This window comes from Juglans regia, chromosome 7 (assembly GCF_001411555.2).
Source record: "Juglans regia cultivar Chandler chromosome 7, Walnut 2.0, whole genome shotgun sequence".
In the NCBI taxonomy this organism is placed as follows: Eukaryota; Viridiplantae; Streptophyta; class Magnoliopsida; order Fagales; family Juglandaceae; genus Juglans; species Juglans regia.
Window position 1 is genome coordinate 12848168 of NC_049907.1, and position 17092 is coordinate 12865259.

At 33.7% G+C, this 17092-nt stretch overlaps 3 protein-coding genes across 8 annotated transcripts; 2 read left to right on the top strand and 1 right to left on the bottom strand.

Annotated features, from left to right (window-relative positions):
- Positions 1 to 473: 473 nt before the first annotated feature.
- Positions 474 to 3009, top strand: LOC108992644 (ankyrin repeat-containing protein At5g02620-like). The gene is made up of 2 exons (XM_035691415.1): positions 474 to 1007; positions 2407 to 3009. Exons 1-2 carry the CDS (start codon positions 474 to 476, stop codon positions 3007 to 3009), a joined length of 1137 nt encoding a protein of 378 aa, XP_035547308.1.
- A 3827-nt stretch (positions 3010 to 6836) lies between these two features.
- On the top strand, positions 6837 to 8947 carry LOC109017088 (ankyrin repeat and protein kinase domain-containing protein 1-like). Of its 2 annotated transcripts, XM_035692633.1 has the most exons (5): positions 6837 to 6916; positions 7080 to 7167; positions 7453 to 7750; positions 7810 to 8118; positions 8355 to 8947. In XM_035692633.1, exons 3-5 carry the CDS (start codon positions 7738 to 7740, stop codon positions 8612 to 8614), a joined length of 582 nt encoding a protein of 193 aa, XP_035548526.1. In that variant the 5' UTR covers positions 6837 to 6916; positions 7080 to 7167; positions 7453 to 7737; the 3' UTR covers positions 8615 to 8947. The 2 variants fall into 2 exon arrangements, with proteins under 2 accessions (XP_035548526.1, XP_035548527.1); XM_035692634.1 differs by lacking the exon at positions 6837 to 6916 and having other exon boundaries at positions 6974 to 7167.
- A 1369-nt stretch (positions 8948 to 10316) lies between these two features.
- LOC118343733 lies at positions 10317 to 13619 on the bottom strand. Of its 5 annotated transcripts, XR_004802047.1 has the most exons (8): positions 13486 to 13619; positions 13186 to 13269; positions 12872 to 12951; positions 12243 to 12262; positions 11992 to 12071; positions 11644 to 11851; positions 11102 to 11158; positions 10317 to 10580 (listed from the first exon to the last, which is right to left on the bottom strand). XR_004802047.1 is itself a non-coding variant. In XM_035692636.1 (5 exons), the coding sequence occupies exons 1-5, from the start codon at positions 13402 to 13404 to the stop codon at positions 10539 to 10541; spliced, it is 474 nt and encodes a 157-aa protein (XP_035548529.1). In that variant the 5' UTR covers positions 13405 to 13462; the 3' UTR covers positions 10317 to 10538. The 5 variants fall into 5 exon arrangements, 1 of the variants encoding a protein (XP_035548529.1); XR_004802046.1 differs by lacking the exon at positions 12872 to 12951; XR_004802049.1 differs by lacking the exon at positions 12872 to 12951 and having other exon boundaries at positions 11644 to 11856.
- Positions 13620 to 17092: the final 3473 nt, after the last annotated feature.

The window sequence follows — 17092 nt, forward strand, 5'->3', positions numbered from 1 at the left end:
TGATGAAGGTATTGCCTATTTTATCTTTTCCGCATTGTAGAATATGATTTGGTTAAAAAAATATCTATGTGGTGGTACCAATTTCGATATGCACAAGGCCGGTTTTAGATTAATTTCGAGCTTAAAGCTTCGTTTGGTTATTAAATTCATCTCAATTTATTATTATAATTTTTTTAAATTTTAACATAAAATATAATAAATAATTTAACTTTTTTAGATTTTAAAATAATAATAATATTAAAAAATAATATTTTAATAATATTTTATCATCTCAGTTCAACTCAACTCAATTCAGTTCAATATCTAAATGTAGGGTTGCAAATTTTATTTGACGAGAAAGGACTGATTACTAAACACGGCTTCACATTAAATGACCACCTGAATAGTCCTTTTTCTGTCTCCTAACATACGTCTTCCTTTTTGTCCTTCAGAAAATTACTACATTAATTTAGCATGTTTAAATTCTTTTAGGAATGACCAAAAACATTTTGGAAAGATACGGAGGTGATCTATGTAAACAAGCAGACCAAAATGGTTGGACTCCGCTTCACATGGCTGCATACTTGGGTTGCATTGAGCCAACAAAACTATTGCTGCAATATGGTAGAGAGGTAGCATATATGAAAGATGCAGAGGGTAGGACAGCTCTTCACATTGCAGCTCATTGCAACCAAAAAGAAGTAACAAAAGAGATTATATCAATGTGTCCGGATTGTTGCGAAGTGGTTGACAATAAAGGCCGCAATGCACTCCATCTCGCCGTGCATCTCACCAAGTACAAGTCGCCGCCAATTGCAGCGCTAATCATCCAAGATAAATCGTCTCTCCGGAATCTTTTGAATCAGAAGGACAACGACGGGAATACACCTCTCCATCACTATTGCAATTATTTTAATTTGTACGACGAGCGTCTCCTGAATTCTCCAAGAGTTGACAAAATGGTCTTCAACAAAAAGAACGAGAATGCTCATCAAATCTATACTAGTAAAAGCCTACAACTTTATGAGGTAACGTACTCTATTATCTTTTCAATAAGATATGCTAAGGAATACCGAAACCAATTAATCAGTTTATTAATCAAATCGGAATGTGTATATATATATTTTTTGTTTTAAATTTTAAACTGATTTCAAATTGAATTGATTTTATGTATCACATCAATATTATTTAAATATAATCAATTCATTTCTAAAAGGAAGGGAATAATAACCAATCTAATGAAAAAAATATTTGAATTTTTTTTTTTAATAGATTGTTTTGGTCTCTTGACTCTTGAGATGGTATATATATTCATTTTGTGTTAATTAATTGCCACTGAAACTCGGCTAGCTTAGCTTCGCTTTCCAACCCAGGGCTTAGATTTCACTCTTACAACCTTAGAAGAATATATAAACTTAACAAAATGCCGTTCTGTAATTTTATTTCTGTAAAAAATTATTTTGATAAAAAAAATGAAACGTAGTCTTTTTTTTTTTCCCCTCAATGCTTTGTAGAAAGAAGATAAATACTTTGTCATTTGTAATAAATATTAATGAAACTTTCTTAGAAAAAAAAAAAACTACTCATTTTTTTAAAATTATCGATTAATCGACCTTTTCCTTTTCAATTTCTCCCATATAGAAAATTCAAGAATCTCAATAGCTATTGAATTCTTCAAAGGAAGCTTTTAGCTTCCATATCTCTTAAATGATTTGTTATATATTTATGACCACCTAGAACTGTTTTTTTTCACTTCGAGCACAATATTTACCATTATTTCCTTTCGTTTAGCCCACAAAGTCTCTAAATCACTGTGAAGAAGAGGTAGACATTAAGGGTTTGTAGTATTCAATTTTACTTTCGTATAGTGTGGTACTTGTTTCGGGCGTTATAGGGCGTGGGTCCAATTCCAATAGAAACCGGACCCGGTCCAGTTCCATCCAAGCCGAATCCTTTTAGGTTATGACTTTAATTTGAAGATGATGTGACAAAGAAACCACAACCTTTCCTTTGATGTAAACTTTATCATTTTATCAATATTATGCGAACTAGGTACTATATGTTATGACACAAATAATAATTATAAACCTAGTTAACAACTTTCAAGAACATGTTCCTATAATTCTGGCATACATAACCTTTTTCGTTTCAAAACATATTTGATTTGATATATCTTCTTTATATTGATGCATCTTGGGAACGGTAATATTTTTCTATTCATTTTATAACTTCTAAATGTTTTTTTGTAAGATGCATTTAGATATGAAGTTAATTGTCTTTATATATTCTGATTTTAATCATTATTTTATACCGAGCCACCTTGCCTTCTCAAACAAATATTCTTTGGATTTGTTTTCTTTTCTCACTTTCTTTCAATCTATAGAAAAATAAAGAATTGTAGTATTCAGTCCAATAAATATTTTACAGAAGGAGCAGAGCCTTTTTGAAGCAAAAAATAATAGTTTCTATTTCAATGGACGATTATTAAAAGTCGGGTATGATGAAATTGAGAAGAGGAAGACGGAGCAGGAGGCCGATGTGGAGGAGTGGGAGAAGTGGGAGAAACAGAAGGATGAGGAGGAGGGTAACGCGGCTCGAGCTCAATTGGTAGTTGCTACACTCATTACAACCGTGACCTTTGCAGCAGGCATTAACATGCCAAGGGGTTTCATTGGTGGAGATGATCATCCACATCCAGGCTCTGCAATTTTTAAAAGTGCTGCTTTCAAAGCATTCATCATTACAGACGCCCTATCGTTGATGCTATCTAGTTCTGCTATCTTTCTCCACCTATTTATTCCGTTTATCCCATCTGCTAAATCCATGCCCAAGGAGCGCACACGTTTTCTTAAAATAGCCTTAGGGTTCCTTCTTTCCTCCATGGTACCAATGGTTTTGGCATTTGTTACATGTACATATGCTTTGTTGGAGCATTCAAATATTGCCATTTCCACTTGTATTATTTGCTTATCCTTCTTTCCCATCCTTGTTTATATATTTAAAGAAATGCGGTGGTACGTGCCTAATTAAGATTTAACCACTATGTAAAGATGTTTTTGATCTAATCAATAAAAATATTATGAGTACGGAACTTTGTTTTTAAGATAAATATCATTGTATATTGGGTTTAATTGCAAATTTAGTAACTTAGTTTTCGTCGATTTCCAAAATGACACCTGAGCTAGTTACTCAACTCGTAAAATTTATACGTGCAATTGCAAGCTATTACAACTCGCAACTTCCATTGAACTCCCTTTACGATTTTTTTGCCGCATGGCATGCAACACTCTGTCCAACTTTGAGCCATTCCTAATGGCGTATCTAAATTTTCATATGAAATAATCAACTAAAACTCATTTTTCTATTTTAACTAACGACTTTTACAATATACTATATATCCATTTATCTAATTTTTCTATATATCATTTAAATATTCTTGATTTTTTCTTTCTTTATTCATTCTAAATATTTTTATACCTACGGTTAAATTTGTAATATTTTCAATATTTTTAATATATTAATATGAACGCAATATCTCTCTGTTGATAAAATGATATCAATCGCTCAATAAAAAATTAAAAAGAAAATAAATGGGAAAACCTCATTCATTCTATTTTTCCTGATCTTTTTATCCTTTTTTATCATGTCTTGCACAAATGGTAATATGAGTATTTTTCTTTTTATTAAGAGAAAATATTCTAATAATACTGAAATTTGCATGTTTTTACAAATAAAAGTTTAAATGCGAGAAATATATACAAAAAAAGATTGGAAAAAGTAAAAAAATAGTAAAGAATGATACAAAGATGAATATGTTAAATGTTTTGAGACAGAGTAAGGCTTAGTGCCTTTGTCTTGTGCAAGGGTGTAAGTCTCTCATCACTGTGAGAGTTGGGTAGGGTGGTATGGTGATGGAAGAGGAAGAACTGGCTAAGGGAAGAGATCTCTATCTTCCATGTCACTCATGAGGGTGTTAAGGAGGGGGGAGTACATGGGAAACACTGTGTTATTGGAAGAGTATTATCTGAGAAAGGTGTAAACAATGAAGCTTTCAGGATGACCATGTCCCAAGTTTGGAGGTTGGAGGGATGGTTGAGGTTTAAGAAACTGGGTGATCAGAGTTTCAGAAGTTGACTGATAAAGAAAAGGTTCTTAGTGGTCATCTATGGTTTTTTTATAAGAACCTCTTAACCCTGGCTAGAAGTGGAAGAAACTGTGTCCATCAATGCGTTACAGTTTAACTTTGAACCTTTTTGGGTTCAACTTCATAACCTGCCTTTGGCAGCTATGATAGAAGAGGTGGGGGAACAGTTTGGATCCTCAATTGGTCATGTCATTTGAGTTGATGCTGAGTCTGATGGTTTGGCATGGGGGAGATGTCTTCGAGTGAGGGTTGCAATTGACCTCCATAAGCCTTTACTGAGAGGAAGGTGGCTGAAGTTTCAGGAGCAGCAATATTTGATTTATTTTAAATATGAGAGGCTACAAAATTTTTGCTTTTAGTGTGGTACTTTATTTCATAAAGGGAGGGACTGTTCCAGGCAGAGGTTTGAGCACCAAGGAGATGCTTTGAAATCTCAGCAGTTTGGTCCTTGGATTTAAGCACAGCTGTAACAGCCCGCTAGAAATTCAATGGTGGAATTTCTATAGGCTTTAGGAATCTCGTAAAAATACTGTAAGTTTTCACAATTTGACTAATCGCATAGGTTTTAGTTTATAAGCATAATCAGCGCTATCACTTACTATAGTGCGAGAAGTGAGATTTTAATTATTTGAGGTAGTTAGAAGTGTCAGAATACGTTATGGTCAGCGTCATTAAACTCAGTTGATTATTGAGAATTTTATGGCGTAATAACCCATTTTCATATTTTTGAACAAAATGCATGTTCGAAATTGTGTTTTTATTTTTAGGGGCACTTTGGAGTTGAATTTTGGTAAATGATTTTTATTGTAGGTTAATATGGATATTTAGAATTTTTCGGTGATAATTTTATTATTCACTTTTTCGGAATGAATAGTATTAGACACTTGGCACCAAGATGAACGGTTGATGGATTTAAATGAATCAAGGTGTGATATCATGGCACCTAAGCAAAAATCCTATTCCATCCGACCAATCAAACTGTGCCAAACCAAAGAGGTTTTCCACCTTAGTAAAATCTTATATGGTCGGGATCCAACTAAGAATCCAAAAATATGGTGGAAACCGAAATCTTAAACAGTTTTATCCAAACCATAAAGTTGACCTCCAAAACCTTAATGAATCAATTTCTAGCATTCTGTTTAATCGCTTGATTAAATTATTTTCACATGCTATTTATCCTTCAAATTTGTGTTAGAACATCATTATCCAACCTTGTTAACCTTGGATATTTGATTGGGCCAAGAGAAAAAAGATTTGAGCTTGAAAGCAACCCAAACCCTCTTAAAATTCAAAATTGAGGTCCATTCGGTTAAGGCCCACGAATTTGGCCCACTCGGCATTGATTTTTGACTAAGCAAGTTCACCCTCCACATGCCTAACCAGATTTGTTCAGGAGAACCTAGAAGACTCTCGAAGTAAAAAACTAAAGAGTCACCTCACTCTTCTACACTCCACTTGAAGACTCTTGGTTGATATTTGTATATTTTATTGGAAGAAAATATCAACACTCAAGCTTCATTCCAGACTTATCATCTTCCATAACTTGTATAAAAAGCCCTCTAGCCCCTTCCAATGAAGATCATCTCTCATTTACACTTTGCTTTGTTAGAACACAAAAGACACTCTCTGGCTGTTTTTCGAAATTCTTTTGCACACCTGATTCGAAGCTTTTGCAAGTATTTTCTCACAAACTAATCAGTTTATAAGATATGCTAAGGAATACCGAAACCAATTAATCAGTTTATTAATCAAATTGGAATGTATTTTTTTTATTTTAAAATTAAACTGATTTATGTATCAGTATATCAGATAATATATAAATCAGTTTGATGTGGTTTAAATTTTAAATTTTAAACTGATTTACAATTGAATTGATTTTATGTATCACATCAATATTATTTAAATACAATCAAATCATTTCTAAAAGGAAGGGAATAATAACAAATCTAATGAAAAAAATATTCTAATTTTTTTTTAAATTTTTTCTCATTTTTTAAACTATCTCACTATTAATTATAAATTATTTTATTATTATTCATAAAATCTTCATCTCAAATCATTCTTCAAATAAATCCTTATCAATAATTTTACTTTTTTTTTGGTGGACATGTATGTACGGCTACTTTTATGGGCACAGTTTACGTACTTCAATAATTTGGCGCCTGGTCTCACACCGGACAACCTGTTTGAACCCCCACTCCGCTAGGATGACAAATCGTGTTGGTGTTCGACTCGTGTTAAGTTATAAATATTAAATTAAATAGATTAATTTGAATCCAATTCGTTGAATTAAACGCGTGAAATTTTTAAATCTTAATCTAAGCTATTTAAATAACGGATTATATTGTGTCTTTCATTTCGATCCATTTAATAATTAATTAGAAATATATTAATACGATACGATTTATTTAATCCGTTTGTTTCATTTTATGGATTGAATTAAAACGCATAATTCATTTGACTTGATTAACATAAGTTCAGATAAAAGTTAAAATTTATATTTATTAATAACCACAATATCTTAAAAAATATATATCAATATTTTTTAAATGAAAAATGATAAATACACATCACTTTTCACAACACATTACATAATCATATTTTAAAATAAAAGGTAATTTAGTAACATATTAGATAAAAATAACGTCATTTTATAAAATTATCTTTACTTTAAAATATGTGTTGTAAAATATATTACGTATGTATCATAACTCCTAGTGATCAAGCGCTTGTATATAAATATCTCACCTCCGTCACTCCAGTTTCAAGGATAAGGTCTTCTTCCTTCGAATGGTATGCCATCTCCAAGCTTGTAGCTCCACTACCTACCCTTTAACACTGCCTCTTTTCTTTTCCCCAGTACTATTTCGAAGACGACAAACCCAAGACCCTCCTCTTCTTTTCTTTCTCATTATTGTAGAGTTTGCTGATTAAATTGTGCTTCATTGGGATTCAGGTCATGAGGTCGATCGAGAAGTAAGCTTATTTCAGGGAAATTAAAGGAGCTGGTTCCGGTCATTACTTGCTAACCTGGAATTAGTAAGGTTCATTTTTATTTGTGCTCTCTAAAAATAGTTCATGAATGGTGAAATGTCTCGTTCGTAGTTGTGCTACTGATGAATTTGTACGTCTTAATTATAAGTAATTTGCTTGTTGAGTGTTTATTTTTTATTTTTTAGTTTTGGATCTGAGATATTGCTTTATTACTGATTAACTATAAATGTTTTTAAAAAATAAATCATATAAAATATATTATTTATAAAATCATGATGGAGAGGGATGCAAATCTTGGAAATTTTTATCGTTAATATATAATCACGACGGTGCAGCATACAGAGGCGCCATCATTGCAATGGATCCTAAAATCTATGAAGCGGCGGCGAAAGGCAACCTGGAGGTCTTGGAACGTGAAAGTCGCGATCCACTTGATGGGTTTTTAACAGTTAATCAAAATACAATCCTACATATTTGCATTTCAAGTATCCTCGTTGAAGAAGAGTTTCCCGCCGCTGGAGGAACCAACTCAGCCACAGCGGCAAGCTTTGTGAAAGATGTACTGGACAAGTGCCCGTCACTTTTATTGAAAGCCAACGCGGATAACGATACTCCGTTACATGTGGCGGCAAGGTATGGGCATGCTTCCATAGTCGAAGTCCTGATTAAACATAAAAAATTCCAACATCCAGATCTCGAAAGTGGAGTACTCGTTGAAGCTACTACGGAGATGATTGGAAAGCTGAACAAAGAGAGAGACACGGCCTTACATGAAACTGTACGTCACAATCACATTGAAGTGGTACAACAGTTACTAATGGAGGTAGATCCAGAATTTTCGTTTGGTGCTAATGTTGCTGGTGAGACCCCACTTTACTTGGCTGCCGAGAGACATTTTCCAGATTTGGTGTCAGAAATTTTAAACAAATTCAAGTATCCAGCTTGTGATGGCCCCTTGGGTAGAACGGCTTTGCATGCTGCAGCATTTTGGGGTGATGAAGGTATTGCCTTTTTATCTTTTAAGCATTTTGGAATCATAATCGGCTTAAAACAATATTTATGTGGTGGTATCAAATATGACAAGACATGGAAATCATGAAATATAAAGATGTTTGATATGCACAGGGCCGGTTTTAGATTAATTTCACCTGAATAGTCCTTTTTCTATCTCCTAATGTCTTCCTTTTTGTCCTTCAGAAAATTATTACATTAATTTAGCACGTTTAACTTCTTTTAGGAATGACCAAAAACATTTCGGAAAGATACGGACGCGCTCTATGTAAACAGGCAGACCAAAATGGTTGGACTCCGCTTCACATGGCTGCATTATACATGAACAATATTAAGCCAACAAAACTAATGCTGGAATTTGATAGAGAGGTAGCATATATGAAAGACGCAGAGGGTAGGACAGCTCTTCACATTGCAGCTCATTGCAACCACTCTTCCGTAACAGGAGATTATATCAAAGTGTCCGGATTGTTGCGAAGTGGTTGACAATGAAGGCCGTAATGCACTCCATCTCGCCGTGATGACCAACTGGCGGCCACATGTTTCGCTAATGATCCAAGATAATTCGTCTCTCCGGAATCTTTTGAATCAGAAGGACAACGACGGGAATACACCTCTCTATTACTACTGCAATTCTTTTCGGTACCACGAGCGTGTCCTGAATTCTCCAAGAGTTGAGAAAATGGTCTTCAACAAAGAGAACCAGTATGCTTGTCAAGTCTTACGTCAAAGCTATCAAACTGTTCATGATCAATTTAAGGTAACGTAGTCTTTTATCTGTTCATGAAATTTTCTTGGAAAAAACTATTAATTTTTTAAAACTATCGATAGATCAACCTTTTCTTTTTCAATTTCTCCCATATAGAAATATATACTATTTTTCTCTCTTTTAACAAATATTTTTAAGCCATACTTCAAGAATCTCAATAGCTATTGAATTCTTCAAAGCAAGCTTTTAGCTTCCATATCTCTTAAATGATTTGTTATATATTTATGACCGACCATAACTGTATTTTTTCACTCCGAGCACAATATTTACCATTATTTCCTTTCGTTTGGCCCACAAAGTCTCTAAATTAGTGTGAAGAAGAGTATGAAATAAAATGTCACGTTAATTGCAATTGAGGTAGACAATTGGGTTTGTAGTATTCAATTTTGCTTTCGTATTGTGTTGTACTTGTATCGGGTTATAGGGCGTGGGTCCAATTCAAATAGAAACCGGACCCGGTCCAATTCCATCCAAGCTGAATCCTTTTAGGTTATGACTTTAATTTGATGATGATGTGACAAAGAAACCACAACCTTTCCTTTGATGTAAACTTTATCCATTTATCAATATTATGTGAACTAGGTACTATATCGTTATGACTCAAATTATAATTATAAACCTAGCTAACAACATAACTTGTTTCGTTTCAAAAATATTTGATTTGATATATCATCTATATAATGATGCATCTTGGGAATGATAATATTGTTCTATTCATTTTATAACTGCTAAATGTTTTTTTGTAAGATGCATTTAAATACGAGGTTAACTATCTTCATATATTCTGATTTTTGTCATTCTTTTTAACCGAGCCACCTTGCTTTCTCAAACAAGTGTTCTTTGGATTTGTTTTCTTTTCTCGCTTTCTTTCAATCTATAAAAAAAAAAAAAAAATGCATTAAACAGGATACATGAATAATACATTACCCATTCATATTATAGGCTTCCTAAGTTGTTCACGAGATCATTCATAAATTTGGATTTGTGGTCCATATGCATGCATTTGACCTACAAGATAGTCTTCTACAAAATAAATGCTATAAAATAAAAATCTAGAATAAAGTGACAAAAATGACAAAAGACAGTATGTACAAAACTCTTACATTCTTTTGTGCACTAACATTTAGCTTTTGAAAATGCTCTCAATGATGTGGAGCATGTAAGAAAACCAGCCTTGAGTAGATCTCCAACATTTTCTTGAACCAATTTTGAAAAATAAAATAAGCTCCAAAAAGTATACAAGTACTTGGGAGCTTCTTGATCATAATCAAATATAATAAATCTAATTTACTGATAAGAAAAATATTACACAAGGAAGGCGTGATCAGAATAGAGACACAACATTAAGAAGACATAACTGTTTTCTATCAAAGAAAAATAGATGAATCTTTTGAGGTGTGATATATAACTAACACAAAAAGATACAATTGTCTAAGGACTCATATTGATGTTTCTCGTCTTACGGATGATGCATGTTAAGGATGCATCAGACAATAGCACATGCAAGCCTTTAAACCAGATGCTGAGTTGAGCAGAATTATACAGTCCTTATTTCAAACTCTTTGCTAAAAATATTACTTATGCAAGTTAACAACAAACCAAAACATAAGACTGCACACAATCAAGCCAGAACATATATTTTCAAGCCACCAAGTTTGCTGGAGGTAGGTGCCAGTGTAGAATCTACATGAAAGGAAGAGGAGATCTAAATCAATTCAAGAACTTCATAGCCAACATTTACACCCAAGGTTTTATGTTATACTACTCGTATATATTAATGTCTTTCACAAAAAAAATCCCAACTACTTCTAACATGACATACATGTACACGATATATCTATGTGTAGAGCAATAACTTGGTAGGCAGGGTTGGTAAGAGTTGCTTAATATTAATGTATAAAGTCAAATCTTCTACTCTTAAAAATAAATAGTCAAAACTAAAACTGACTTCTCAGGATATTTCTATGATAACATTCTTAAAATCCTAATCATTGTTTTCAATTAAATAGTTTATGTTCTACAGCCTCAACATACAAATAAGTTAGAAAACGTTTAGGATTCTCCAGGTCATTCATACTGAGATGACAACATCTAAACCATTTTATTTAAAGACAATGGCTCCACCATGCAGTTTCCTAAAAGATACAATATTAGCGAAAAAGCCCATGTCATTTGCAGAGACAGTTAAAATTCAAGAAGAGCACCTGAAATCCCTTTGCTGAGCTAGAAGTTTCATCTAAAACAACTTGTACTGCTGTAGCCTGCAAGAGATTAGAGCAAGGCATACATTAAAAAAGATACAAATTTACAGAAAAAATGTTACAGGTTCTAAGGCATCATATATCGTCAAATCCAACACAACTCGCTCGCACATTTGAGGGGGAAAAAATAGAAAATGAACAAGATATAAATCATTAGTGTGATTTATGAGAGAAAGACTGAAAATAGAAATAGCGGCATAATTCTCGTCAAAGAAGGAATTCATAGGATTAGATTTTATTAAAATAAAAGTCGGTCATTAACATAAACTAAACATGGTATAAAAATCTAAGATAAAAAAAAAAACAAAAAACAAAAAACAAAAAACAAAAAACAAATTAGAATGTTTGCAGAAAAGTTTGCATATTTACACATAAAAGTTAATACATTATCCAACAATTGTAGCAACTGACAAGAAGATATCAGCATTTCTCTTGACAAAAGGGATTGACATTTAATAGAAAAACTAAATTTCAAGATATTTTACCCTTTCGTACTCTTCCAGCCACTTCTCCTCCTCGGTTGCATATCTCCACTTCTCTACATTGTCCAAGCTATCCTTCCTGCATTAGAGCTTGATCTTTGGATTTTGCAATCTGATCTTCCATATTTGAAAGATCACACAGATCATGCAGATATGTGCGAGCACAACCATATCGCAAGTCTATTATAGTTTCTACATAGTCCTGATCACACTGCTCTATTCCAAAAGAGATTTCAAAGGAGAAAGCACATCCAAATTCGAGTGTCCTTATTAACAGATTAGAAAAGGAATTTCTGAAAAAGTGTTCTTCATGCACTGCAGTGTAAGAAAAAGGGCATACACCTACACTACCTTATTAACTTTTTTTGTGGTATAGGTACTGCACCACCACACACGTACACCAGCTTGTTCTTCCCCCCCCCCCAACACACCTACACCAGAAGCAAGCATAGGTATCAGATTATTTAATCCATCTAAAGTCGAAAATAACATAGAAAACCCAAGAGATCCACCAAGATTTTAATTTTTTTCTTCAATCAGTAGGCGACAATGAGCAGTGGGAGAAGAATTTCCCTGCTTTAAAATTAATATAGGCTACATACCATAAAATATGTACAACTTCCTGCAAAAACCAAGAATAGTTTCAGGAAAACTCAAGTTATCATTTGTATAACAAGCATTGGTGAAGTGAATAATTGCAGAAATTGGATTATCATATAAAAAGTTAACAATTGGCAGCTTATAAAATGATTTAGCAGTTTAGCAACGAATTTGGGATCCATCTAAAAATGATATAGTCTGGAGAAGAATTTTACTTCTGGTTGCGAAGGGAAGATGAAGAATACATATTCTCCCCCACGATGAGAAAGCACGTGAAAGAAGTGAAAGAGTTAAAGCTAATAGAGATGTCAATAACAAGTAAACAATTTTTTTTTAACTATGATGAGAGTAAACTTGATTATGAAATTCTGCAGTTAATCAAAAAGTTAAAGAAACAGACCGTCTCAACCAAATAAGATAGCTGCTTGAAGGAATCCAGATGCAACAAAAATTGAAACTTGGTAGATTGATCCAATGCTAGAACAAGTGGCACCAAAATAAATCACACCAAAAACTAAAGTACAGATTCATTAGAATGCAGAAATCTAGTTTCATACTAACTGGAAACATTTCCCTTCAATAGCATGCATAAAAGAAAAAAAAAAACAACAGAAGCTTAAAGACTTCTAACCTTCATCACATGTCAGCATGTGATTTGCAATACAACACTACAATCCACTGGTAAAAACCCTAATCCTCTATTTCGGAAACCTAACACGAAAAAAAATCTCCCAATCATGCTAAAATCGGTATTAGTCATTGTATAAGCAATTCGATTGTATAAAATCAGACTGATAAACACATGAATTCATGAAAAACAACTTAAAATGGCAAGTATCAACAAGAGGAAAAGTTGAAATTTATAAAAAGAGGGAGTACTATAAGCGGGACAAGGAAATCGAGAGTGAAATTACAGTAAGCAGCGATTGTTAGAGAAGAAGATACCTGGAACCACATGATGGCCATATCGAGAGTTTGATTTGGTCTGGATTGTATAAATGGTCTGGATCTGCAGAAGAACACGAGGGCCTTGGAGAGAGGGCCAGTGAGAGAAATCAATGGAGGAAGAGAGAAGGGAGAAATCGAGAGAGGGAGTGTGAGAGAAAAGGACAGAGAGAGAGGAAAGAGACAGGGAGAGAGAGGAGAGCCAAGGTTAGGTATCATTCTGTGATTTTTTTATATAGAGAGAGAGAGAGAGAGAGAGAGAGGGAGAGATGAATGTCAAGAGAGAAGAGAGACACTCACCGACTAAGTGAAGCGACAACGGCGACGACATGGCAGTGGCATAGCGTGGGAAGGGGTGGTAGTACTGCACAGCGGGAGGGAGAGGGAGAGACATGAACGGGAGACAAAACACTGACTATTAGGATGAGGCAGAAAGAAATAGAAGGGCGGAAGTTTGAAATATGTTAGCTATTAGGTCAGTAAATTACTCACATTGAATTAGCTATATATTAGCTACAGTAATATTTAAATTAATTTTTAAATTTGGAATATACTATTCATTCATCAAATTCTTTTTATATTATTTATTTCTCTCTCCTTTTAATATCAATTATTTCTCTCTTTATTTTAAATGACAATTGAAAAAATATAATTAGAATACAATTACTAATTAATATATAATATTATGAATAGTAAAATATGATAAAATAAAATAAATTCATAATTAAAAAAATTAAAAAATTTTCAAAATTATTAATTACTCGTTACTATATAATAAATAAATGGATAATCTAATTTGGAGATTTGATGTGAATAGTCAAAGTTAAATTTATCTTATATTATTTTATTATCATATAATGAAAAAATGACTATTCCAATGTAGAAACTTATGTGAATGTAATAGCTAAATACTAAATTCATCTTACATTCATAAAAAATGTACTTTAACTTTAACTAATCCAATAAGAGTGCTCTTAGCGACCGTCAAGTTTTGCGGTAAAAGGTTAACAATTGCCATAACGAGTTTCGGCGACAATTATACCGCCACAAAACCCGTTGTTATTTTCCTTCCCTTACCAGCGGGTTCTGTTGTAGCAACAAAAAGTCGCCGCAAAAATTCAAATTTGCGGCATTTTCCCTCTATCGCTGGAAAGAAAACACTGCTACAGTATAAATCACTTTTTGTGACTAAGTTTGGAAACTGTTCACAACGAAATAAAAACCAAATTTACTACGGTGATTTTGCTTGCGCCGCAATAAAATACTGTTAGCAACGATTTCCATTACATTAAATATGAAATCGCTAGAATAAGACTTATTTCTTGTAGTGTTAAGCATCATTTCATGAAGTATTTAAACTCATCATTAAAACCTCATCATAATTTATATTCTTAAAACATCCTTCACCAACGAGCATTGATATTCATAAGCCTCACACGTTACATACCATAATTTTTTTATTTTTTTAATTTTTTAATTTTTGATTTTAATTTTTTTAAAACAATTGAATTCTTCTACTCCTCATCCATATACCATACATTTGATAAGAGAAAAAAATTAAAAAAAATCATAAAAAAATTAGTGTGTGGTGTATGAGGCTTATAAATAGAATTTTTCTTCACGAAAAAGTTAAATGCTCATAGTTTTTTTTGTTCAACGGTTCATCCTAATTTCATTAAACTCTAAAATCATAACTGAATCACACCTACATGCCTGTAACACACTAATCCACCGCATATGCCCTAAAACCACATTAACTCTGCAAATTGATCTTATAGCACTTACAAATTAATTAACTCATAATCTACCTCCAAGTTAATTTATCTCTCCATTAAAACGTAAATCATATTCAACGAAACCGTATATATATTCATTAATTAACTCAACTATAACTTAAACCCACAATTATTGGACCCAAGATATATGTGACCTCATACTATATATAACCTGTGCGACCAACCCCAATTCGTGACCCATGTCTTGAACGCCTTGCTATTATAAACGTTAAAATGTAATCACATGACCTTAAAATCCTTAATGTCCACTTGTCTTACTAAACCTACTGCATGCTAACCAATCTTGTAAGAGAGTGAGAGAGCCATACCGTAAATATGGCGGCCCGTTCCATAGTAAAGAACCTGGCGAGATCCGTGGTAGTAGGGATGCCAGCTGGGCAACAACCCGAAAATAAATTGGAAAATAGGCATGATTTCTCACGAGAAGTGTACGTGTAGGAAAAAGTGGAATAAGTCGCAGTGGAATAAGTAAGGGCTTAGTCAAATATTAAGCACTGATTGTACTAGAGGTCTGGACCGGTAAAAGTTCATCCATTAATGATAATAATATCCGCAAGTCACTTTTACTTTTCAAATAATATTATATAGCACCAATTGTTCATCATTTATGTCTAGGGGTATAATCGATTTGATCTGCTCTAAGAAAGGTCATGGATCGAAAATTTTTATCTATCATTTTTGCCAAACCAGACCGCTAGCTATTGGTCCGGTTGGTCTATGACCATTTTTCCATTTTTTTCTTTTTTTCTTTTGTTTTTTACAAAAAATTAACACAAAAAATAATTAAATTAGTAAAATTAAAATTAAAATTAAAATTAAGTAATCTCTTTAACGTTTTATATACGATTAAAGAATATTAAATAATTTCATTTCATTGAATATAATTTTTTTAAATCCAAAAAAATCACACCCCAAGATCGACCAATAAGACTATCGGTCCGGTATGGTCTGGACTGAACCATTAGGTCTGGTCGTTTTTTTTTTTTTTTTATCCAGACTGATAGTCTTACACCCCTACTTACGTCCAGGTACAATAAACCAAACACGATTTATCACATGACTAAAATGTACATCTTAATAGATACAAACAATAACCAACGAAGACAAGACTTTGCCTCTAAGGCTCAGGTGGGATCAGTCATTCTTTCTCGGGAAACTCCTCTCAAACTACATTTGCATCAAGGTCTACAGTTTCGATAAATGAAACCATAGGTAGTGTTATAAATGTGTTTCACTGGCACCACTTCACAATCACCTGCAACCAAAGAGTAGACGGCTTGGGGGTTCGAGGGAACGCCTCCAATGCCTAAGTCAATGACTGAAGATAATTTTAATAATACCAATGAGTTCGATCTTCTTACATACCTGGGTTCTCCCCTTATATAGAACTCCATGAGTTATCTTTGTTCTTTTATCTGATAATAGTTATCCATTATTCGAATTCAAATTTGGAGATAAGGGCTCATCTCTTAGTAAATTTGAATGATAGTCGTTTCTATCCCTTGCCACCGTTGGATAGTTATCCAGTCGGTATTGGCTATGGGCTGGATTCTCTTGTTATTGAGCTGGGCTTTTCGGTAATGAGACAGGTTTTAGGCTTAAGTAAGGGCCCAGGCCCACCTTGGGGGCTAACCAGTTGGGATGTCCTCTCCAGTTATCCCGTGAATCAAAGTGTGATTTCACTTTTCGAGATGTGTCAGTGCGCCGTTTCGTTTCCATTCCTCGGGCACGTCAATAGTCATTTCACTTCAACTCTTATTTAATGCCCGTTTTCCCTCTTCTTTTGAACTTCTATTTCCTTCACGTTTCTTGCCTATCTTTCTGAGTTCTAGCCCTCTTTTCTCTCGCGATTTTCTTCATTCCTCCATGGCTTCCTCTTCTTCCAAAGCCAAGGCTGTGGTTTTGGCTCGTGACTCTTCACCACCCCGCGACTCTCTTCCTCAAATCTCCGTTGCTCCTCCGGCATCTATATTCGTGGGCTCCCATTGCTCATCGACTATCTCTTCTCGTGACCTGGAAAATGCTTGAGACACCTTCAACATTCCTGATTTTGTGGTGTTGACGGTGCCCACTCCGAATCAGAGAGTTGTCGATGCAAAAGGTATGGCCGT

What these genes read in the sequence shown, in the direction of transcription:
- LOC108992644 (XM_035691415.1), top strand. Translation starts at nt 474, where the DNA reads ATGACCAAAAACATTTTGGAAAGATACGGAGGTGATCTATGTAAACAA. An exon ending in AAAGCCTACAACTTTATGAG is followed by an intron (nt 1,008 to 2,406) that starts GTAACGTACTCT and finishes AATATTTTACAG; the next exon opens with AAGGAGCAGAGCCTTTTTGA.
- LOC109017088 (XM_035692633.1), top strand. An exon ending in AGCATTTTGGGGTGATGAAG is followed by an intron (nt 8,119 to 8,354) that starts GTATTGCCTTTT and finishes AACTTCTTTTAG; the next exon opens with GAATGACCAAAAACATTTCG.
- LOC118343733 (XM_035692636.1), bottom strand. Translation starts at nt 13,404, where the DNA reads ATGATACCTAACCTTGGCTCTCCTCTCTCTCCCTGTCTCTTTCCTCTC. An exon ending in TGGCCATCATGTGGTTCCAG is followed by an intron (nt 12,072 to 13,185) that starts GTATCTTCTTCT and finishes CTTCTGGTGTAG; the next exon opens with GTGTGTTGGGGGGGGGGGAA. An exon ending in CCACAAAAAAAGTTAATAAG is followed by an intron (nt 11,720 to 11,991) that starts GTAGTGTAGGTG and finishes GCTCTAATGCAG; the next exon opens with GAAGGATAGCTTGGACAATG.